Raw genomic sequence first — 23490 nt, 5'->3', positions numbered from 1 at the left:
GCCAAGTAGATTATCTTTATATATTGTTTTTTCCTCATATTCATTGCTGTTGATTTTGTTCCTGCCGAGTCTCTATTTTTCTCTCATATTTTATTTTGATCTGTAGGATATTTTGTCTCTTTTGTGGTTACCTTATTATTTACCCCTATTTTTCTAAATTTAAACCTAACTTTTATTTCTTTGTATTGCCTTGTCTTCCTCTGCATATGAAAGATCTATGGCTTCATTTCTTAGTCCCTCTTTATTGTTTTAATGCTGTCTTCTTTAACATAATAACATTGCTGTTTCCCTGTTTTGAGCGTTTTTTTTTATCTTGATTTATTTTTGTGATTTCCCTGTCTGGGTTGACTTCTGATTGCTCTGTCCAGTGTTCTAGTCTTGGGTTGATACCTGATATTATTGATTTTCTAACCAAAGAACTCCCTTTAGTATTTCTTGTAGTTTTGGTTTGGTTTTTACTAGTTCCCTAAACTTCTGTTTATCTGGAAGTGTCCTAATTTCACCTTCATATTTAGAGACATTTTTGCTGGATATATGATTCTTGGCTGGCTATTTTTTTCCTTCGATGCTTTGTATAAGTCATCCCATTGCCTTCTTGCCTGCATGGTTTCTGCCAAGTAGTCCGAGCTTATTCTTACTGACTCTCCTAGCTGCTCTTAAAATTTCTCTTTATCTTTGATTTTGACAAGTTTGATTATGTCTTGGTGACTTTCTTCTAAAATCTACGTTATGTGGTGTTCAATGAGCATACTGGGCAGATATCTTCTCATCTTTCATGATATCAGGGAAGTTTTCTGCCAACAAATCTTTGACAATTCTCTGTGTATTTTCTGTTATCCCTCCCTGTTCTGGTACTCCAATCACTCGTAGGTTATTTCTCTTGATAGAGTCCCACATGATTTTTAAGGTTTCTTCATTTTTTAAAATTCTTTTATCTGATTTTTCTCCAAATATATTGGTGCCAAGTGCTTTATCTTCAAGTTCACAAATTCTGCCTTCCACTTGCTCAATTCTGCTCCTCTGACTTTCTTTTGAGTTGTCTAATTCTGTAATTTTGTTGTTAATCTTCTGAATTTCTGATTGCTGTTTGTCTATGGATTTTTCCAGCTTATTAAATTTTTCGTCATGTTCCTGAATAACCTTTTTAATTTCTTCAACTGCTTTATCTGTGTGTTCCTTAGCTTGTTCTGCGTATTGCCTGATTTCCTTCCTGATGTCTTGAAGGGTTCCATATATTAATCTTTTGTATTCTGCCTCTAGTAATTCCAGGAAGGCATTTTCATCTGGAAGATCCCTTGATTCTCTGTTTTGAGAGCTTGTTGAGGTGATCATGGTCTGTTTCTTTATGTGACTTGATATTGACTGTTGTCTCCGAGCCATCTATAAGTTATTGTAATAGTTTATTTTATGTTTGCTAACCAAAAGGTCATTTTGAATCTGCCAGGCACTCCTTGGAAACTCTATGGGGCAGTTCTACTCTGTCCTATAGGGTTTCTATGAGTCGGAATCGACTCGACGGCAGTGGGTCAGTGGGGTTACTGTATCGTAGCTTCTTGCTTCGTTTTGTTTTGATATGCCCAAATATATTGCTTGAGTGAGCTAACTTCATTATTTTTACCTTTGGAGCTCTGACGTTCTGTCCCCAGATGGCTAGAGCTATTATCAGGTATATCAGTCTAGGAGTCCATTCACTTTTCTTGTATGAATTCAGCTCAGGTGTCCAGGAAGTTGGTCATCAAGTGTGTGGTACAGGCTCTGTCCTGCAGTCTTAGAGGGGCAGTGGTGATTGGTGTAGGTACCAGTATCTGATTGCAGCAGGGGATCACACTCTGAACAAGGCAGGAGGCTGAAAATTGTCCCCCAAGTGTCTCTGAGGAAAGCGTGTACCTCTTCCCTAGAGCGTACAGGTGGGTGGGTTCTGCAGACAGACCATGGGCACCCAATGTTTTTGGTTGTAAGGACTGGGAGGTACTAGTTAACCTTGGACCCCTGTCACAGGTGGCTGGGTGACCTGATTGGAGCAACCAGTCCTTAGGACCCTGACGTGGGTAGGAGAGGACCCTGTTTAATAGGCAAAGTGGTGTCAAACATCAAACACCCACCTCTCTACCACACAGCTGAAACAGTTGTAGTCTGCCAATAAGGGCCTGTTCTCCTGAAATAGGCCCTTACAGGTCTATGCAGATGGGAAAGGTACTCAAAGTCCATGGACCGTTTATGCCTGGACAGGAACCGCTTCTGTCCTGAGCTCCCCTGGTTAGTGGAGCTGGCAAATTATCTTTTCCCCCAATTGCTAATTTATTCCTTCTCCAGGGCCTGGAGGATGGCTCTAGGTGCTCAACAGGGCCTATCTCAGGACCAGGGAAATCAACACCCGCTGAAGCTGGCTTAGGGGTGAAGGGGGGGACGTGATAAAATAGACGCAAGTACTCGGCTTTTGCTGAGAGTGCTGTTCTTCTCTGGTTCTGCAGGTGTGAGTAGGCTGTGTGGCTGGGTGCTTCTCCCTGAGGAAACTGTGGCCAAATGCTAGTAGCAGGCCACTGCCACTGCTCCCGGGAATGGTGTCTGAGGGCTGCTGGCAATTCAGGTTGCATAACTTCTCTCTGCTTCTGAACCATCTTTTCCTCCCCCTTCCCCTCAGTTGGTTTTCTAACCTTGCCTTTGATGTTCAGGGTGCCTAGCTGGTCATAAATATACTTGTTTCACTTGTATTTTTAGGTCTTTTTTCTAATAGGGCTTACCAGAAGAGTCTGTCTATTCCGCTGTCTTGGCCCTGACTCCCACTCTTTTCCCTTTTGATTTTCTCTGTGGTATTTAAGTTTGCAAGCTGATCACTCACACACGTACTCTTAGAAAGCTGACAAATACTTTTGATCACATTTTCTTCTAGTCTTATTTGCTTATGTATATTTAATTCTTTAATTTTGTACAATTTGTTTTATTTAAGATCTTTTTGTGTTGTTTGTTTTATAAATTGCTAGCAGCGTGGACTTCAGGTCCTCCTAACTCCCCTCTCTTGTCCTATATACCACGCCCAAATTAATCTTTTGTTGTTGTTGCTGTTGAGAATATACACAGCAAAACATACACCAACTTGAGGAGTGAGTTCTTGGATCAGGTGGACGCTTGAGACTATGTTGGCATCTCCTGCCTGGAGGGGAGATGAGAGGGTAGAGGGGGTTAGAAAACTGGTGAAATGGACAGGAAAACAGAGAGTGGAGGGAGGGAGCGGGCTGTCTCATTAGGAGGAGAGCAATTGGGAGTATGTAGCAAGGTGTATATAAGGTTTTGTGTGAGAGACTGACTTGGTTTGTAAACTTTCACTTAAAGTACAATAAAAATTAAAAAAAAATACACCAACAGTTTCTGTGTATACAATTCAGTGACATTGATTACATTCTCACACCAAATTAATCTTAATAATCAACAGGCCTGATTAGGTCACTCCCCTGCTCAAAAACTTTCGGTGGCTTCCCATTCCCTAAAGAAATTAAGTCTAAACCTCCTCAGCCTGTCATTCAAAGCTTCCTGCAATTTAGAAAGGCTGTATTCCTTCTCTCCCATCTAGCAAATTTATCCACTACTCCTCCCGTCCCTACCTACAACCCCCACAGTTCACCCTTGAGTGCTATACCTGCACTTATTTGCTCAATTGTCTCTTCTCTCTGGTCTCTCCTGCTTCATCACCTTCCCTAAAGCTATTTCCTCTACTTAGAAAGTCTGTCATTTCCTGCCAAAATCATCTGCCACAGGTCCACCTCCCTCCAACTTGTCACAGCCAATTTCATTTTCACCAAGAAGCCTTCCCAGATCTCCTTGGTAAAAACAAATTTCTCTCCCTATACTTCCATAGCACTTCGTATGTTTACAGTCTCACTCCCTGAAGTGTGCTTTTTACTCAAATTGTGGCTAGGTCTGGTTTTGCCTCTGCTCTGGGAGTTCCTGGAAGACAGGGACCAGGTCTTAATTATCATCTGCCTTAGAATTTTCAGGGACTATCCATTACATTTAGATGAAATTCAGTGTCCTTGCTGGCTCTGTGACCTTGGGTAAGTTACTTGGCTTCTCTGGTCTTTAGTTTCCCCTCTGTAAATAAAATAGGAGATGTAACATTACCTATATTATAGGGTTGTAGTAGGCATTTAATGAAAAAATTTATGTAAAGGCTTCCCACAGTACCTAGTGCAATGAATGTTAACTGCTATTATCATGATCATATCATCGTTATCATCATCACCACAGCACTATCCAGCCTGGCCTTAGCCTTTTTCTCCCGCCGCCATTCCCCCTTGCTCATAGGCTCAGACCCCATTCATTTTCTTCCATTCTTCCAATCCGCCAAGCTTTTCCCAGCATTAGGACATGTTTCCTTTACCTGAAACCCTCTTCCCCACACTCCTTATCCTTTAAGTCTCAGTTGAAACATCATTCCCTCAGACAGGCCTCCTTAATACATCAATTTAAATTAGATCTCCCTATTATATGTTTAGGGTCGCTGTAGGGTCACTATGAGTTGGAATCGACTTGATGGCAATGGGTTTATTATATGTTTGGAAACCCTGGTGGCGTAGTGGTTAAGAGCTACAGTTGCTAACCAAAAGGCTGGTAGTTTGAATCCATCAGGTGCTCCTTGGGAACCCTATGGGGCAGTTCTACTCTGTCCTTTAGGGTCACTATGAGTGGCAATCGACTTGACGGCAATGTTTTTTTTTTTTTTAATTATATGTTTACCCTGCACTATTCGATTATATCATAAATTGTAATTGCATATGTGTGTGACCATTTGTTTAATATCTGTTTCCTCACCCAACATGTGCCATGTTATCTTGTTCACTGTTCCACCTCTAGCTCCTGGTGTGTTGTAGATGCTCACTAACTGTAGGTTGATTGGCTGAATGAATGAATGGACAAAGTACAGTTTATACAGCAAGTACTTAAATCTTTGAACTTTAACTCAAGTTAACCCCGGAGCCCGGCTATAGTGAAAGCACTCAGACCTGGGCTTCTGAGATGGGAACACGAGTTTGCAGAGATCACACCTAAATATATTCCAAGAAAAACTCTGCAGATGTACATTAGGAGACAGGAAAAAAATGTTCACAGAAGTGCTCTTTACAATAGCAAAAACCTAGAAACAACCCAAATGTCCAGTGACAGGAGAGTGGATGAATAACTGTGGTAAAGCCACACAATGGAATATTATACAGCCCTCAATGAGCTGCAGCAATATGTGACAAAATAAATCTTAAAAATACGTTGCCGTAGAGTCAATTCTGACTCATAGCAACCCTAAAGGACAGGGTAAAACTTGCCCAACGGGTTTCCAAGGAGCAGCTGTTGAATTTGAACTGCCAACCTTTTGGTTAGCAGCCAAGTTCTTAACCACTGTGCCACCAGAGCTCCAAAATAAATCTTAGCAATACAATATTAGTTGGAAATAATAAGCCCTCCCCACAAATTACATACAGCAGGATTCCATTACAATAAAATAAAATTAGTTCTAAATACAATTAAATTTTTTTTTTTAAAGAAAATTTAGGAATACACAAAGCTGAGATTTGTTGTTGTTTGGTGCCATCGAGTCGATTTTCAACTCATAGTGAGCCAATGTGACAGAGCAGAACTGCCCCTAGGGTTTTCTAGGCTGTAATCTTTATAGGGGAGCCCTAGTGGCACAGTGGTGAAGATCTCAGCTGCTAACCAAAAGGTGGGCAGTTCAAATCCACCAGTGGCTCCTTAGAAACCCTATGGGGCAGTTCTACTCTGTCCTGTAGTGTTGCTATGGGTTGGTATCGACTCAACGGCAACGAGTCTTAATCTTTATCGGAGCAGAACACCAGGTCTCTTCTCCTGTGGAGAAGAACCACCAACTTTTTGGTTAGCAGTTGAACACTTAACCATTGCATAACCAGGACTGCTTAGAGCTAAGATAAAACTAGATAAAAAAGAAAGCAAAGGAATGATGAATACCTTGGTAGAAGGATGTGATGGCAACAGAGCACATAGCTAGATTTAAGTTATCACCATGTCCTGGCTTTCATGTTTATGAGTTCTTATTACAGTATTATAAGCAAATAAATGTGTGCTGTGCATGGAGCAATGACGACAGTGCATCATCAACCAAGACTGTGATCAATCTAGTTCAGTGTACCTGAGGTCCATTAAAAGAAAGGGAGAGAAATTATTCCTAATTCCTCCAGGCAGCCTTACTTGTTTGGAGATGGTGGGGAAGAGATTTCTTCTCCACCAACCTCCTCTGGAACTTTCTCCAGGAACTGTCCCTAGGTTCTTCCAGAGAAGTGAGCTGGTGGCATAGAGGTGGGATAGTGGGGAGGGAAGTAACTCAGGGTTTAACTGCCTCAGGAAAATGGCCCCAGAATTGGTGGAAGCATGTGTAGTCTCCCATGCATTTCTGGCTTCATTGGAGACCTCAGAATGGGGCTGGGGAGGACTGTGGCCATATGGACAACAGTTACTGTAAACATTCCAGGTCCTGGAAGCCAGGGTCAGCAGGGCAGAACCAGTGTTTTTGAAACCATTTGGAAATAGGGGGCTGCTGGTTCAGAACTTCTTTTTATGCCTTCCCTTCCTTTTAACCTGCCCCATAACATATCTGGGCCACCCTCAGCACCTCCTGCCCTCATCACCCTGCTGTAGCTTCTAACTTTATCCTTACTATCTCCTCCACTTCTACCAATCCCAAGATAAGGTCCTACTTTGTGAAAAAGGGATGGGGGAAGGCCCTGAGAGGGCAGCTTAGATAGAGATTTTCATCTTGGGGAAAGGAGCTTAAGGTCAGGTTGGACTGGGCTGGGCTGGCCACAATGCTGTCCTACTTTTGGGGAATGGGTTATGGGTCACGCTTGACTGGGCTAATGGTACAAAATAGGGGACTGGAGGTTGAGCTGAACTAGACCAGGGGCCATAGGGAATGGGTTAGGGGTCAGGCTGGGTTGGAGTTCCTGGGGAAGGGGTTGGAAGTCAGGGTAGGTTGGCTGGGCCAGGAAACATGAGGAAGGAGCTAGGGTTGGACTGAATTGGGAGTCTGTGGGAAGGGATGATTTTGGGTTGGGCTGACGTTATACTTTGGGGGAAGGTAGGACTGCACAAGGAGCCCTAGTGGCACAATGGTTAAGCGCTCACCTGCTAACAGAAAGGTCAATGGATTCGAACCCACCAGCCACTCCATGGGAGAAAAGACCTGGCGATCTGCTTGCATAAAGATTACAGCCTGGGAAACTCTATGGGGCAATTCTGGTCTGTCGTATAGGATTGCTATGAGTTGGAACGGACGCAACAGCACACAACCACAACAACAACAGGACTGCACAAGGTTCAAGAAGCCCCAAAGTGTGTGGTGGAGGGCCAACCACAACAACAACAGGACTGCACAAGGTTCAAGAAGCCCCAAAGTGTGTGGTGGAGGGCCCCATGCCTCTTCAATGAGGCCCTGGCTGAGACAAGTTTCTGCTGGGTCCTTGAGCTGGGCCCACATCTGCCCCTAGAAACAGGGCATGGGGGTCTTAGAGGGCCTTGCCCTTTTCCCCACCTCAGCAGCCCCTCTTTACCAAGAGCCTTCCCCAGATACACTGCTGGAGGCAAATGGGGAGGAGCCAGATCTGGGGCTCCAGAGGAAGTCCGTGGTCACATTTCCTGAGTTCAAATACTGGGTTCCTCTGCCCAAGCAGGGCAGGGAGTCTCTGAGTGCCCTCTCTCCCGCAAAACGCACACACACAGGATGTGAACCTGCAAATGCCCAACCCAATCACATAACCACTGCCCCGGCAGGCCCATAACACCCACACAGTCCCACTGCTAAACCATGCGCTTAACAACTGTACTTGTAGCTTTCCCCTCATGCCCAGCAGTCATACCATGTTCAGTACAGTCTGCCTTGTTCAATACAGTTCCCCCAGTGCCTAGAATTGTGCCTGGCACAAAGAGGGCTAGATGATTACTAGCTGAATGAATTCACTGACACACACCTAAAAAAAAAATATATATATATATATGTATATACATGCCCACAAATGTACTCACATGTATATACTCCCTTACATACATACACATATCCATGTCCTCTCCCAGCTCAGCAGTCACATACATACATGTATACATACATACTTACACTGGCAGACACTGAGGCACAAAGGCCAGACATACAACCAGAGCCAGAGACAGACCTACTGCAGGTATTACCTGGCACTTGAAGGGTAAGTCAGTGGCAGTAGATGGCTGGTAAATGTCCTTTGGTCAGGCCAGCCCTGCAGGGGAGTGGAGGGTACCAATACAGGCCTTGGGGTCCTGAGGCACTAGGGCTAAGGAGCTGGGCTGGCAGCAGGGCAGGGCCAAGGTAACTGGATTGGAGGGGGTAGGGTGTGCTGTGTGGTGTTTTCCTCCTGTTTCTTCCTGCTAACAGGGTTAGGGGTAGGGGATGGTTTGATGGTCTGAGGCCTCAGCTTCCCCTGCCTGGGGTGAAAATGAGGAAGGATAAGGAAGAGATTTGGTGGGTGCTAAGAAGCCATCTCTAGCCCATAGCAGGGTCTTCCTGTCTTGCCTGTCTTCTTAGATGGGGGACTGGATGGGGTAGTGTAACTGCCTGGAGAGGAGTTTGAAAAGTGCCATTGTTTCTCCCCCTGGTAACTGTTCTAGGAGCCCTGGTGGCATAACCGTCAGGTGCTCAGCTAACTGAACGTCAGCAGTTCGAACCCACCAGTGGCTCTGCCAGTGGCTCTGCGGGAGAAAGACCTGTTGATCTGCTCCCATAAAGATCACAGCCTGGGAATACCCTATGGGCAGTTCTACTGTTATATAGGGTCACTCTGAGTCAAGGGCACACAACAGTAATTGTTCTAGACTTCCATCTTTCTATGGAGCTTCAAGCTGCCCCCTGGCAACAGCCCTAGGCATTCCCTAACCACCCCCCCCCATCTCCTATTCCTTTGATCCCTGCCCCAGGGACTTTGCCACTAGGAGGGATTAGTTCCAACATCTCAGCTGGACTGGCAGGCAGAAGGCTGGGTGGCAGTAGGAATTTCACTGACAAAAACAGGACTTGAAGCTCTCAGGCACTCTAACTGCCCAAGCTCCTTCAATCCAAGCCTGTCCTGGACAACAATCCCTTACCCCACCTGGCCCCAGGAATGACCTAATCTCGAGGTGTCTATCCCAGGAACCTAGCCTCAGGAGGGTCATCTCTAGCTGGCAGCCGCATGCCAGTTAGAAGTGAGGAGTGATGTCCCAGGGGGGAGGATTCCAGTGGGGAAAAAAGCCAACTTTCCAGGAAATGGAGGAATACCTGGAGGCAAAATTTAGGGTCTGGGGTGAAGGAGAGGTGTGAATCAGAGGAATACCACCAGAAAAGTAAGAGAAAACGAGATGAGAGTGAAGAGGAAGTTCACAACCCCACACCAATAATTGGTCTTCAGCCCTGGCAAGGAGGGGGAAAAGATTAACTGGGACTGAGCCATTACTGGGCATCAATGATCAACCAGGACACTCTAAAACTGAAAAGTCTCTTTATTGATCGGTACCATACATGACTCAAATGCCACCCTCCCCCCCAAAAAAAAAGGCATTACAGTTATGGTAGGACATCCATGTTCCCTACCTCTCCCCTCAGCTCCTGACACAATACCCTCCCAACAGTGACAGCTGGAGTGGAATAAACAGGGTGTAGGGGACCCCAGAAACCAGGGGAAGGAGTGGGGAGGGGGGTGATGCTCACACTTCTGCAACTGGCCACAAGGAAAAGGCAGCAAAGTCACAGAGCTGGGCCTAGACTCATGGGACCCTGCTCTTGGCCCCACCCTGGACCCTGAACCTCCATGTGTCCCTCTGTGAAATGGAGCTGAGGATCCTGGCTGCCTCCTCCTCCCTTCTATGAGGAAGGAGGGGGAGAAGATACAAGGATATGAAGACCCTCGATGATCTCAGCTGGGGGAGGAGGCCTATTTCTTCCTGGTGGGCGTAGAGCTGGGACACCCTCAGTGGCTCCTCCCCCTCTATGGAGGGAAGGGTGGCACTAGATATGGAGTTGAGGGGTTGGGGAAGAAGGTACTGGAGGACAGTGGATGAGCCCCTCCCCATCCCATGCCTGCCCGACTGAGACAAAACAAAAACACAGCAACAAACAAGGCTGCTTCCTTCCCTCCACATTCCATAAGGGGAGGGGGGGAGCCTCCTCCTTCCCTCCCCCATCCGAGACAGCTGCTCTAGTGGAGGACTTGTAAAGAATATACACACCAAGGGGGGTGGTTGAGGGCTGGGGTAGACAGAGTCACAAGCACTAGGGCAGGTCAGAGTCCTGGAGGATGAGGAGACAGACAACAGTGTGAGGTTGTCACAAAGAGGGGCAAATGTGGCCATCAGTAGCCTCCCCTACCCCATGGTATGCCTTCCCCAACTCATCACCCAAGAGGAAAAAGGAAGAGAGATGGCGAAGTGTCTCCTTGGTCTGAAGCTCTCAAACTGTACAAAATGGTATGTATATCCCACCACCCCCATTCACACCCACCTGGGCCCTAGGCCCCCATCTGCCAAGAGCAGGGAGGTAGCCGGACTTTTAATAGTGGAACAGGGGATACATGAGTGATTTTTTTTTTTTAAAAACTTACATTTTTAATTTTTTTTTTTTCTTTTAAAAACTTGGAGCTAGGATAGGTAGCAGTCAGGAGGAGGGGCCCAGAGCATTACCCCTCTACTACCAGTCACCTGGGGGAGGGGTTGGGGGCATTCAACCAAGCCCCATAACTTTAAGTCTCTAAGGGCTGTGGGTGTAGACAACCCCAGGCTTGAAGAGGGTGGAGTCACGAGGACAGGGAACACACTGAGGATGGAGGCAAATGCCCTGGGGAGGGGGTAGTCAGGACATTTCTTTTCTTAGAGGCCCAGGATCCACGTGGGCATCCGCATGAGTTCCCCCTTCCCCCAAAAGGCTCTGCAGAGGTCAGGCCCAGCCCAGGGCCACTGGGGGGCAAATCTTGGAACCTGCCCCTAGTGAGTCCAGTTCCTCCCTGAAGTGGGTGGATGGAGGCTGCCCATTTTAGATGCTTAGTCTCTTCATTCTGTCTTCTGCTCCCTGGTAAAGCAAAGGATGGGGCAGGCAGGCAGAGTGCTGCGTGGCCATGGCAGGGCCTTTACTGGGAGGCCTGTGACGTGGGGTTCTCCGATTTGCTTTCTTGGCTGGATGGAGGCTTGCTGTTCCAGGGGCTGTTGGCGCCCAGTGCAGGGGAGTTGTTAAAGCTGTCCTCGTCGTCAATGCCGTTGGCCGCGTCAAACTGGGTGTTCTCCAGCCGGGTGATGAGCCTCTCGTCCTCGTCCCCGAACTCCCCGCCCATCAGGGTGGGCTCCCCCACCACCATCACATCCTGAGAGTGGCGGAGGTCCCCAAACATAATCGGGGCAGGGGCTCGCCCGGCCCAGGGTGGCAGACAGCCCCAGAACCCCAGTACCCACCCCAGAAACTCAACATCCTCCACCCTCTACTCATACCCAAATTTAAAACCCCAACTCCTCCGACACCCTCAGCTCCTAGAATCCTTCCCAATGAAGGACTCCAGAGCCTCACAGCCTTTAACCCATGTCCAGCTAGATTGTGGGAGAAGGCCATCTACTTCTCTAACCCCCCAGCCTATCTCCCTAGAAAAATTAGGGGGCTTCTAAACTTTTGTCCACATGTAAGAGAAAGGAAGTACATCAAAAACACAGGTGGGGAAAGTGTGTGCATGTGCCTTATGTCCGTTCTAGATCTGCAAATACTCAAGTCTGTGTGTCCCCGCATCAGTGTGAGTGTGTGTTTCTGATGGTCTGTGTTCTTTCAGACTGTCTGTCCCGAACGTCCACATGTTCTCATGGCTGTCTCTGTCCCTTTATGTCCTATGCTTCTATGGCTGAGTCTATGTGACCACAACCACACATGTGACTGACAAGGACTCTCTCATTAGAGACAAGAGTCAGCCCATGCAGGCAGAGTACAGTGAGAAAAACCGTCTTTGCTTCTATGCCTGTTGGTGAGCTCAGACTGGGACAGGGGTCAGGGGTCAACAGTGGGGCAGCCCAGAAGAGAGAAGAAAGCCGAGATGCTTACAGGTACCTGGCTGGAGAGGGCGAAGGTGCTGGCTGGGCTCTTCTTCTTGCTGTTGCTATTGTTGGTGTTGCCACCTCCCGAGCTCATGGTACTGCCCCCTGACATCTTCCTTTTCCGCCTTTTGCTGGGCTGCTGCCGTGCGGGCTCCGCTATGCCAGGGAAAGGAGATTCAGGTAGGAGAGGGCCAAGGCCCCCGTCCCCCATTCTGGTTCCTAATGAGCTGGAGCTTACCCTGGTTCCAAACTTGCAAAACCAGGAGCAAGGGAGGGGCAGGGAGAGCTTCATGAGGAGATGAAGATACAGCTTTGGGGAGCAGTGTCAGATCCTAATAAGAGCAGGTACTCACCTGGGGGTGCTACCATGCGCTGCCACTTCTGGAAAAGGCAGGTCTTTAGGCAGTCGCGGGGGCTGAGGCTATAGGTCTTGTGGCGGGACATGAGCTCCTGCATGGGCTCGAGTATCACACAGAGCTGGGGGGTAGACCAGGAGGTGGTTTGTCAAGGGAGCGACATGGAACTGAGATTAATTTCAGATGGGGGAGAAACCAGATAATCAGACTTACTCGGAGGTAGTTGAGAGTGGAATTGGACAGCCCACACCGGGTGATGTTTTTGGAGAGCTGATCCAGCATCTGGGGGTCCTGGGCCTGGGAAAGAAAAAGAATATTGGCACTGGGATTGCATCTGCTCACCTACCCTATCATCTAATCATGGTGATGCTCCTGAGAGAGAACAGAGCCAGAAGCTATTGTTAAACTCATTTTTCAGATAAGATGAAGAGACCCTACCCCTCTGTTTAGGGTTATAGTCCGGAAATGGCAGGACTTGGCCCACCCTGTCCACTGTTTGCCTTTACCCTCGCATCTTGGGTCCTGCCCACAACTCACATGCATGGCAAGGATGCTGCGGGGGATGAGCTCTCGGTGCTGCCGGATGCTGAAGTGCCATGTCTTTATCCGCATCATGTCATCAAACATGAACTCCAGGTACAACCGGCCCTCGACACACACCTGGGGACAGGCTTGTCACAACCTTGCCCCCCACCCATATACCTGAAAGTGTGCCTGTTACAATCTCCCATTTGCTCATAAGTCTCCCACTGCACACACTACTGCCACCTGCACATAAATACAGGTACATAACTGCCATGGCAACCCCCCCCACCCCATAAATCTGTCACAACTCTGGCCATTACACACATACACAGAGTAGAAATGCTTAATAAATCCTTGTCTTCTCCCCATGCAGTTAATGGTACACCAGTCTGCTATAAGCTCTATTAGGCAGTCTTGTTCACTGGTGTACCAGTGAACTGGTGCCCAGAAAACTAGGTGCTCAATAAATGCTTGCTGTATGTTCAGCATGCCTGCCATCCCTTCTCATTTTGCCACTTTCCTGTTATACCTCCTGAGGGACAGCTGTGAGTACACTTTGAGAGAAAAGAGCAGAAGCAAACCCAAGTGCCTCAGTGTCCCACCCCTAGCTGGGCTGCTGACCTGGGTGAACATGGGTTTGCCATGCTGGGTCACCATGCTGCCCTGGTCACAGTCAAGGGACACAAAGTTGCTGTGGAATGCCTCCTTGGGGTGCTTCAGCACGTAGTACAGCTCCGTGGCACCCCCCTCAAAGATGCTGCGGAAGTAGCGTGGGATCAGGGTCCGGCCAATGGCTGTAGAGATGGGACAAACTCTTCAGGACAGAAGGATCTCAAAAGGGGCAGATATCTTCCCTACCAAGACAGATCCCTGGAATAATTTACCCACTCCCAGATCTTAGAAGTACACAGTTAGTATGCACTCTCACAGCTGGAGTGGCAGGATCCCTAGGCCCACAAGAGGCACTCAGAGGCCACTCACTGTATCTCTTTGGTCCATCCTCCAGGCAGAAAGTGATGGTTAACATAGCATCATCCTCAAAGAACTCAGTCGTGAAAGCATCCCACCAGAGATTGTCACACTCCTGGGGGTCATGGGGAGGGGTGTGTGTGTCACAAGACATCCCACAAGGGTGCCCAGGTGGCCTTCCCCCTGCCAGCACCTTTTCCCTTGGCCATACCTCTGTCCAGTTCTGAAGCCGTTTGTTAAGCTCGAATATTCTGTAGTCAGTTTGGTTGCCATATGGTGTATGCCTCCTGAGGGGAGCAAAGGAGGGAGGTCAGTAGGAGTAATGGCTCCCCACCTGCCCCGGACCCCTGTGATGGAAAGCAAAGCACCTCCCTCCCCGTTGGACTCCACTTACCCAATCCCAGGTTCCAGGTATGTAGGTGGGTACATGGGAGTTGGGCTGTGTAAGGGAAGACGCCATGAGAATACGGATGGAAGACAGGAATCACTGGGGGTCACTCCCTCCCCCTCTCAGGCAGGATCCCAGTTGGAGAGGGGCTGGGAAGCGGGCAAAAGACTCACCCCACATCCCGATCCAGCATGGTGCCGGGATGGAAAGGGGGGAAGGCGTTGCCGTTTGGGGGCTCCTTCGGTGAGTACAGCTTGAATGACTTTGAGGAACAACCTAAAGGGGAAAGGAAAAAGGGATCCCCTGAGCCCTCCCAGGAGGTCTTCTGGAAGCCTGAAAGACTGTGTAGACAGGGACTAGTTTTACAGAGCTCCCAGGCCAGATTGCAACAGGACAGGGATGGACTGGGGGAGAGAAGCAACTCTAGGGAGCAACTATCTGCTTCTAAATCTTACTCCAATCTTGTTTCAGAAACTGGGACTATCAGCCCTAATCCTACCCCATACTCAAGAGCGCTTTTCTTCACATGGCCAATCCCTGGATCTCAGAAGAGGAAATGAAGCTGGGAACAAATGTCTATACCAGAAGAGAATAAACAACATTTTTTTTTTTTTTTTTAAACATTAGAATCTAATTTTGATAAACTTCATTGGTATCTAATTATTTTGTTCAATCATCACAACAACCTTGTGAGGTCACAAGGTTGACTGTAACATTATTCCCATTTTATAGACAAGGCAACTGAGGACTCAAAGAGACTTGCCAAGATCGTAGAGCCGTTAACTGGAAGAACTAGGACTTAAGCCCAGATCTTCTGATTGCCATATCCTCTACTACTTCTACCATCCAACATCTCTACTGTCCTCTTGATATCAAGTTTGAGGGGAGGAGGAAAGAGGGGGGTTGCCAACTTCTGGCCCCTCCCCCACCCCCAGGGTCTCAGGAGGGCAGGGGATAGAAAGATAAAGGGTGGTGGGTGCTGTTGGGTGCCGCCCACCAGATAACCAGTTGGGCCTTCTGCCTCCCCCACCAACTGCCACTCCCTTATCAGCCCAGCCCCCTTCCCCACACCCACCATGGGTAGGGTATTGTCTCCAAACCAGTAACCCAAAACCTCAACCCCTTTTCTCTTCTGAGACTTGCAGTGGGGGAGGGAGGAAGATGAGCCTCCATTGGATCCCAACCCACTTACATATGGAAAACACCAGGATACCACCTAGGAAGGAGCCTAGGTTTAGGTGGGGGTGGTGGGGGGAAGTGAGAGGCCCAGACTAGGAGGCAAGTAGTAACCAGACAGCCGTCTCTGCTTCCGTGTGTCTGGGCATGTGTACATGTGTCCCCTTTTCCCCCTCAATCAGCAACACACAGTTCCTGGTGTACCACTTCCTGATTGGAAGAAATGTTACATTCATTGTTAAGTATGAGCCAGGTACCCCTACAACTTCATTTTTCCCCTCCCCACTAGATAGGAGGGGGAAACTGAGGCAGAACTCCAAAGGTTCTGACCCCAGCATTATCTGCTTCCTCAAGTTCCCAAAACTTGGTTGCATTGGAAGGGTACCTTTATCAGGTGTATCTGGGCCCCATTCCAATTTGGACACAAAATCTATTTGTTCTTTGTGGGGAAGAGACAAAGGAAGACCCTGTGCCAGCATGTATAGCTTAAGTTTCTCCCCAGGGCCCCCTCCTCACCATGTGGGCAAAGGGAGGGTCCCCAGGGGGTTTACACTGCACAGTCCCTGAAGGTGCCAAGAGTCAACATGTGTGTGCCTGTACATGCGTGTGCCTCATCCTGCCTAACAGGCTTCCACCCTCAGCTCGCCCCAACATGCCGAACAAGGGCTGGAACCCAGCACCCCCGGGGAGGATCGGGGTGCCAGCAACAAGCCCTCGCCCCAATTGTGAGCTCTCACTGGCCACATCTACATACAACAGCACAGCACACGCACCCTTCACATGCCAGTGTGGGTTGAATGAAGAATGGTGGCCTCAAGAAAGAGACAATCCCCACCTTGTCCCCAAGTCTCCTCAGTCCACAGACAAGTACACTAAGGGCACACAGGAAGCCAAAGCTCACACAGCCCACCAGAGACCAGGCCTAGGCAATGAACTGAGGAGTCTAGATTCCCAGACCTGGCCCTCATCCCCTAACGTGGCCACCTTTCCCCCAAAACCATAACTGCCCTGTCCTCTCAGTTTCAGTGCAACTTGAAGAAATGTGTCAGCTCAAGACTGTAAAGAGAGGAGAAGCTGGACACCTGGATTCCTCTTCAATTCTGAGAAAAGTCACAGGGCTTCAGTTTCTCTCTTTCAGGAAGGAACAGGCCTTACCCGAGACTGGGTAATACTCTGAGGAGCTAAAGGCCAATGCTCTGGGGCCTCTATTTACACCTCCAGTGAATGGACACAAACAAACTCAGCATCTCTCCAGAGCCATAGCAACTCCCAGTAGCCCCAGTGCAAGGGCTAAAGAGTGAGAAGGGGAGGGAACACCACCCAGACCATCTGTCCCTGTTGCTGCCTGTCCCCAGTAGCAAGGGTACAGTGAGCAAGTTAGGGGGTGGAAGGGAGGGGGAGGTGTCATCCAGCTTTGGAATCAGACATAGCTCCCCCCCAACCCCACCAGTTAGCAAACTAGGGGCCCTTAGGAAGGGGGAGAAGAGAACTAGGAAAGTTTTCTCAGGATGGAAGCTACATTCTGGGGTTGAGGGGGGCACTTCCAGCTGGGCATTTCCATGGTAACCAGCCTGACCTGTGGGCAAGCCCCCTCCTTTTGGGACTGATCATAGGTCAGTAGGCCTGGGTGCCTCCACTTCTGCGAGTCATGGCACCTCTCCCCGGCCAGCATACCAGGCCTGGGCCAGAATGAGGACCTTCTACCCACCCCAACAGGCTTGCAGGGTGTCCAGACTTACCTGAGAGAACTGAGGGGGCCAGGAGAGGTGCGGGGAGCGCTGGCAGCCCAGAGGGGCCCTGGCAGGGGCGAGGGCTGGGGGAAGGGCCCAACTTCAGCCGCTCATGTCCCGAGTGGGGCAGGCTGGCCTGGCTGGGAGCTCCACTCCGCTGGCCGCACAAAGACTCGCCCGCACAGTCTCAGCCCGCCCCGCGGTGGCCACAGCCCCGGGGGGAAAGTTACAATGGCCACTAGGCCGGCGCCTGGGGGCCAGGGGGGCGACCTATGGGGCGGGGGGCCGCGGGGAGGCCGGAGCCTTCTTTGTTTGCAAGGTTTCCCCCAACAATGGCTGCTCCGCTCTTTCCTCTCTCCTCCTCCTCCTCCTCGGCTCTCCCGCCGCTGCCTCTAGCTGCCTCTGCCTCCGAGCAGCCCGCCCGCCCTCCTCAGGCCACCGGGCCCCTCTGCTGGGGCCACCAGGAGAGACAGGGCCCGCACTCGCGCTCACTCGCACACTCACACACACACAGCACCCGCCGGCTCCCTTCCTTTTCTCCCTTTCTCTCCCTCCCTGCTCGCTCACTGGCTCTCCGCGAGTCTCTCTCAGAATGAGGCCCCAGGGCGGGCGGAGGGTGGAGCTGCCCCCACCGGCCCCGCCCCCTCCCTGTGAGAAAGAGGAAGAAGGAGCGAGGGAGGGAGACCGGGAGGGAGGGACTGCTGAGAAAAACAAAAGAGAGACAGAGACTGGGAGAGACCGGGACAGAGAAATATACACAAAACAGATTGGACGGAGAGAAACCTGGATGGGCCAGGAATGAAATGAACCCCCTCCATCAGCTCCAAGCGTGGTGCTCAGGGGTGAGCAGGGGAGCCAAAGCCACAGGCGGGGGTGGACAAAGGTGTCCCCTTCTCTGCAGACCCCCAATATATTCAAATTGCCCCCAAGCCTGCCCCAAACCTCTCTCCCTCTCCTCCGTGATCTCTCAGGTTGAAGGCTGGTCTGGGCTGCCACCCTGGGCTTCAGCCCCTGGTGAAATCCCAGAGCAGCTGGGGGTAGGCTTCAGGGGGTTATTTTTGACAGAGACACATTCTGACTTCAGCCAGTAAACACTGATTGGAGGGAGGGGTGCGCTCCAGGCTTCCCTGCCCCCAACCCAGCTAAGTTCCCGGCCCTGACCCAGATCCCCCTTAACAGGAAGCCCTCTTGCCCACCACCACCACTGAAGAAACGTGGGTGGCAGGCAAAGGGGTGCTGTCAGAGCTTGGGAAGGCAAACTTGCCTGTGGGGTCCAGACTGGTGCAGAATGCCCCCACAGACACCCTGGGAGAAAAAGGTATGGGGTTAGTGGGGTAAAGTCTGTTCTCTAGTGCAATGGGAGATGTTTCTAAAACTTGGATAGTTGTCTAGACCCTACTACTTGGACAGACAGGGAAAGGAATGGAAGATACACACACACAAGGAGGCAAAACTCCTCCTACTTTGCAATTTGAGTAGCTGCTTCCTACTCCCTCCTTTCTCCCCCACCATATGCACTCAGGGACCCAAGGACAAGATTTCTCATGATATACACACCAGTTGACAGTGCAATAATATTGCACCTGGCTCTGAACATCCTCTTCCACCCATAAATAACACATCTTGCTTTCACAGTACCTGATATACTTCAACCTGTGATACACTTAATCCTAAATACACCCAAACCCAGGACACACACAGAGAGCTTATGTCAGACCCTGGGTTCCATACACACTGGAACCCATGACATGTATGCATCCTGACCCCAATACACACACCAAAACTCTGTTATACTCCCCTGAGCTGGTGACACACTATCACATACACAGCCCGACCAAGTTACATAGCAACTTACCCCATAAACCACCTTCCCTGAAACATACACACTATTTCTCATCACAACCTAGCCATATTATACACTCCAGCCTTCCCAAACATATCGAATATACGACATTCGGCCTGACCCTGCAACATACTGCCTACCATCCAGATTTAGGACATTCCCGCTGACTCCCAAATTTATACCACAACTCTGGGATAACCACACTCTTCCCCCACGGATAGGACAATTCCTATTTGTTTTGTACATTTAAACTTTCCTAAGTGCATTCACATGCAGTATCTCTTTGGCACAGAGCCAAAGATTATCCCAACATGAACAGATCCCAGTGAGACAGGAGGGCCCTAAGCTGGAAACCTGGGCTCCCAACCCCACTCCATACAAGCACAGGCCTGGGGCACTGTAGCCATTCCTACTCCCTTCCCTCTCCAAGGGATGGCCACAGCATGGCTCAAATGACTGTTATGGGTGTGTGCTCTGGTTTCTGACCCCAGCCCAGAGGCTCAGAACCCCCACCCAGCCTGTCTCCTCAAATTTTAGGGAGAAGGGCTCCTAAGGCTGGCATATGATTCAAAACAGGTCCCTTCCTCATTCCCCTTCTCTAGGAAGTCTGGTCTTCTCTCAGTTCTGATCCAACTCCCAGTCACTTGGGAGCAGACGAGGTCCAGCTAAAGAGAGCAAGTCTGAGTTAGGAGGCCCTAAAATTGTGGGGGGAGGGGGAGAAGAGGAGAAAGCTGGGAGCAGCAAAGAATGACAAAGGTGATGAGAGAGAAGAGGGGGAGCACCCCTCCTTGAGGTGAGGAATCGAAGGGCAGCAGCCTGCCCCAGTCCACAGGATGAGGTACCAGGACTGCCCCCTGCCCGGGCCCCTGGGGCTCCCTGACCCAGGCCTCCAGTGTGCCTGCCCCCCTTCCTTTGTCTGTGCCCGGCCTCCCGTTGGCCTGGCGCTCTGCCATCCTCGCCTGGCTCCCTGCCACCACCACTGCTGCCTCCTCCCCTCCCCCTACTCCTCCCAGCCTTAACCCTTCTAAGCCACATGCTGCTCCAGACAGGCTCCTGGCCCTCTCAGCATCCTGCTTGCGGTGATGCCCCTAAGCAGAGGCTCTCCCAGATACTAGCCATTTCAGCTTCAGAAGCTATTCCGAGTCCCACCCCACCAGCACTATGGGAGCTGTGTATGTGTGTCTGTATGTCTGGTGGTGTTTCTGCATGTGCATATGTGTGGGTCTGCGTGTGCTCTGGCTTCCCTCAGTCACATGTGTGGGGCATGTGCTGTCTCTGCTGGGCTGGGGGAGGAGGAGGAGCCCGGAGACAGCAGAGCACAAAGGAGAGACTCAGACAGGCAGGCAGCAGGCAGGCCGCCTGCCAGGGCGCCTTGGCCTCCACCCCAGGGCTGCTCAAGGAGCGGGGGTCTTTGGGCCCGTAACTGCTATATGCTACCATATACGATACCCTTGTGTTCAAGCATGTGGTCCCACCCAACCATGCATACCTGGTCCCCTTCCTCCTCAACTTCTACCATTCCCCACCACCCGGCCACTCTCAAACCCTTCCCCATGTGTTTCTCCTTGAAGTCTAACCTCCATCCATTCTCTGTTGCATCAATCCATCAGATTTCTTGTCATTTCAAGAAAAAGACTCCCCACTCTTAGCCATCTTTTGCCCCTTCCTCCCCAGATAGACTGCCAGACACACAAAAGGAACATGCTTTTTGAGACACTGACTAAAGTTGTCCCCTCCACATACATAGGCACACACACACACCTCTGGGCCTGTGTTCTCTTCCTGTCCCTGTGCAGCTCCCAGAAAGATTGAGGGGTAAACTTTCTCCCTCTTCCCACTGAACCCAGGTACCCTGCCCCAACTTCAGGGCCAACCTACCACCCACCTCCAGCCTGACAACCCCTACCACTATTTGCGGAAACTGAAAATCTAAAATTTAAGACTCATCTGTCCAGCGTGTTCAGAGCTTTAGTTTCTGCTATGCTCATGTGTGGTGATGGAGTCAGAGTCACGGGGTGGGCTCAGATCATCGATGGATCTGAACCGGGGTACCCAGCATGGAGCAGTTATAAAGGAGAAAATACACAAATATGCACACCAAGGTAGTAGGGGGAGGGATGATGGGGCCAGGCAGGATTCCAACTTGGCAAGCTCTTCCTTCTCCTCCTCTCCCCCACCCTCTGCAGCTGAAGCCAAGGGTTCCCACACCAGGATATTCCAAGATCCTCAGGCTCTACTAGCCCTCCCTCTGGGCCCCATGCCCCTTAAATGTCAGCCTCAGCAGGCACTTTAAATGTGTACCCAGCCCAGCCCAACCCAGCCCAGCCCAGCCCAGCCCAGCTCAGCCTGGGTCACATGATTTTCAAGGAAGCTTTGACACTGGCAGCTAGCTTCCCTTGGGGATTTTTTTTGGGGGGGGGGGCCCTCCACTTGTGGGGTATAAAAAAACAAGGTATCTTGAAGAGGCAAAGGAGTCAAAACCAGGCTAGATTCAAGGACACCCAATTTCTAGGAGAAAGCTGACTTCAGCCTGGAATAACGTGGGGGTCTTGCAGTTAATTCAAAGGCCCAGAAATTCTGGGGATGAGGATAGACAGTATTTTGAGGCCCTCTTAAGACTACCCCTCCAGTCACACTGCCCCTCACTGCCATCCTGGCAGTGAGGTAGGGCCCACTGCCCAACTCTCACTCCAGGACACAACTCAGACTCAGGCTGTCAGCGGGAGGAGCTGCTCTGTGTTTTGGGAAGAAAGGGGTCTGAGCCTGGATTCTCCCTCAAGTTCTCATTTTGGTGTCAGGGTTGCTTCCCCAACTCAACTGTCCATACATGACTCCATTTCCCAGCCTGGAGCCACCCCATTCCCCCTTCCACCAGGGCAGAGATGCCAGACCCAAGGGCCCAATTATGTGGCACCCCCTAGGAGTACCTCCTGTCCTCTGGAGAGCCAACCTTCCCTGGCAACAGGCAGGAAAAGTGGGGGGTGGGGAGTAAAATGGGCCCCAGTCAATCCCTCCCCGCAAAATACAGTCCTCAGAAACAGCATGGGGGGAGTCACAGGATATGCAAGAGAGAAAAGGCAACAAGGAATGGGGGGGGCCCAAACCAGCCAATCACAACTCTATGATGACCTAAGGGGGGGGTCAAAAGTCCAGAGCCACTTCTGATTGGCTAACACCCTGGAATTCTGGGAATTTCAACCCCCCAAGCCCCCCCCCAGTAGTCTCCCCCCCCAACACATACACATCAGCTACCCCCAGCGCCCCCTCCCCAAGCTCTGGGCTGTTGCGCATTTACACAGTTGTGGGAAACCCCCTCGCGGACTGAGGCCCGGCATATCCCTTATAGCCCCCGACCTGACCCCTGCCATCGAAGCACCCCACACCAAGTTCTCGCCAAACAAGGGGTGAGGGTCCGCGGAAAGGGTTAGGGAGGGAGGGTTCGGGCGGCCGCGCGCCCCACTCACCAGGACAAGCACAGCCCACTGACATCTTCACATCGCCCGCCGCTGGGGGCCCAGCCGAGTCACGGTGCCCGCCCCGCGTGGGGACAGGCCGGGCATGAGCCGCCGCCGCCGCCCGCGGCCCCCGCTGCCCCTGCCGCCCTCGCCGCCGGTCCGGCCCGGCCTCGGTCCGGTGTAGACTGCCCCTGGTTGCAGCGAAGGGCCTGTCAGGCGCGGAGCAGACAGGAAGGAAGCCAGGCAGGAAGGCGAGCTGCCTCTGCGTGTGTGCGCGCGGGTGTGCGTCCCCAGAGTGTGTGTCCGTGTGTGCGCGTGTGCGTGTCTGTGCGCTCCCGCCGCCCTCCCCGCCGCCGCCGCTCCCCCCACCCCCCCGCGCGCCTTCCCAGCCGCTCGCTAGCGCTCTCGCTCGCGCTCTCGCTCTCGCAGGCGCCCGCTCATCAGCCCCAGCCGGGCTGGGCCGGGCTTTATTAATATGCTAATTGCCCTGGTAGTGGGAGGGGAGAGCTGTGTCAAAGTGACCCGGGCGAGCGCGCCGCGAGCGGCGACGTGCGTGCGCTGCGCGGTGGGCGACGAGGGGCTGGGAGTGTTCCGGCAATGGCATGCATGTGACGCAGCTTTTAAAAAAGGAGACAGAGGCAGAGACCCCAGAGAGGGAAAGCGAAGGGGAGGGAGGGGAGGCGAAGCCTCACGCTGGGTGTGGGTCCTCCGGGCGCCGCCGGGCTGGGAGCCGAGATGAGCCGGAGCGGCAGCTGGGGCTGGGGGAGGCGGAGCCACAGTGGACTCTGAGGTGTAGCTTTCTCAACACCCCCCGGCCGCGCACCGGGGAGGAAAGGGACTGCCGGCCTCCGTCCTTCCTGAGACCCAGATCTTATGCTGGAGGCCTCTGATTACGCGCCCCTACCCGAATCTGAGTAGGGAAGGAAGCACTATTTAATTCTTGTAGCAGTCATTGAACTCACCCACT

The 23490-nt window shown here is 51.0% G+C and overlaps 1 protein-coding gene across 4 annotated transcripts; it reads right to left on the bottom strand.

The window, feature by feature from the left end:
- Nucleotides 1-10594: 10594 nt before the first annotated feature.
- LDB1 (LIM domain binding 1) lies at nucleotides 10595-22856 on the bottom strand. Of its 4 annotated transcripts, none has more exons than XM_003409158.4 (11): nucleotides 22533-22856; nucleotides 14493-14595; nucleotides 14326-14370; nucleotides 14143-14218; nucleotides 13944-14046; nucleotides 13584-13756; nucleotides 12975-13097; nucleotides 12651-12734; nucleotides 12435-12558; nucleotides 12089-12237; nucleotides 10595-11369 (listed from the first exon to the last, which is right to left on the bottom strand). In XM_003409158.4, the coding sequence occupies exons 1-11, from the start codon at nucleotides 22555-22557 to the stop codon at nucleotides 11139-11141; spliced, it is 1236 nt and encodes a 411-aa protein (XP_003409206.1). In that variant the 5' UTR covers nucleotides 22558-22856; the 3' UTR covers nucleotides 10595-11138. The 4 variants fall into 4 exon arrangements, with proteins under 4 accessions (XP_003409206.1, XP_010587343.1, XP_023402560.1 ...); XM_010589041.3 differs by having other exon boundaries at nucleotides 12095-12237; XM_023546792.2 differs by lacking the exon at nucleotides 22533-22856 and adding an exon at nucleotides 17235-17356.
- Between the last annotated feature and the right edge of the window lie 634 nt (nucleotides 22857-23490).

Source organism: Loxodonta africana, chromosome 16, assembly GCF_030014295.1.
Source record: "Loxodonta africana isolate mLoxAfr1 chromosome 16, mLoxAfr1.hap2, whole genome shotgun sequence".
Lineage (NCBI taxonomy): Eukaryota > Metazoa > Chordata > Mammalia > Proboscidea > Elephantidae > Loxodonta > Loxodonta africana.
Note: the sequence above shows the minus strand (reverse complement) of the source record. Positions and strands in the feature narration are given on the sequence as shown.

Coding starts and splice junctions, on each gene's coding strand:
- LDB1 (XM_003409158.4), bottom strand. CDS start 22,557: ATGTCAGTGGGCTGTGCTTGTCCTG. Junction 14,371..14,492: donor ATGCTGGATCGGGATGTGGG/GTGAGTCTTTTG, acceptor TCCCTTACACAG/CCCAACTCCCATGTACCCAC. Junction 14,047..14,142: donor GGCTTCAGAACTGGACAGAG/GTATGGCCAAGG, acceptor CATGACCCCCAG/GAGTGTGACAATCTCTGGTG.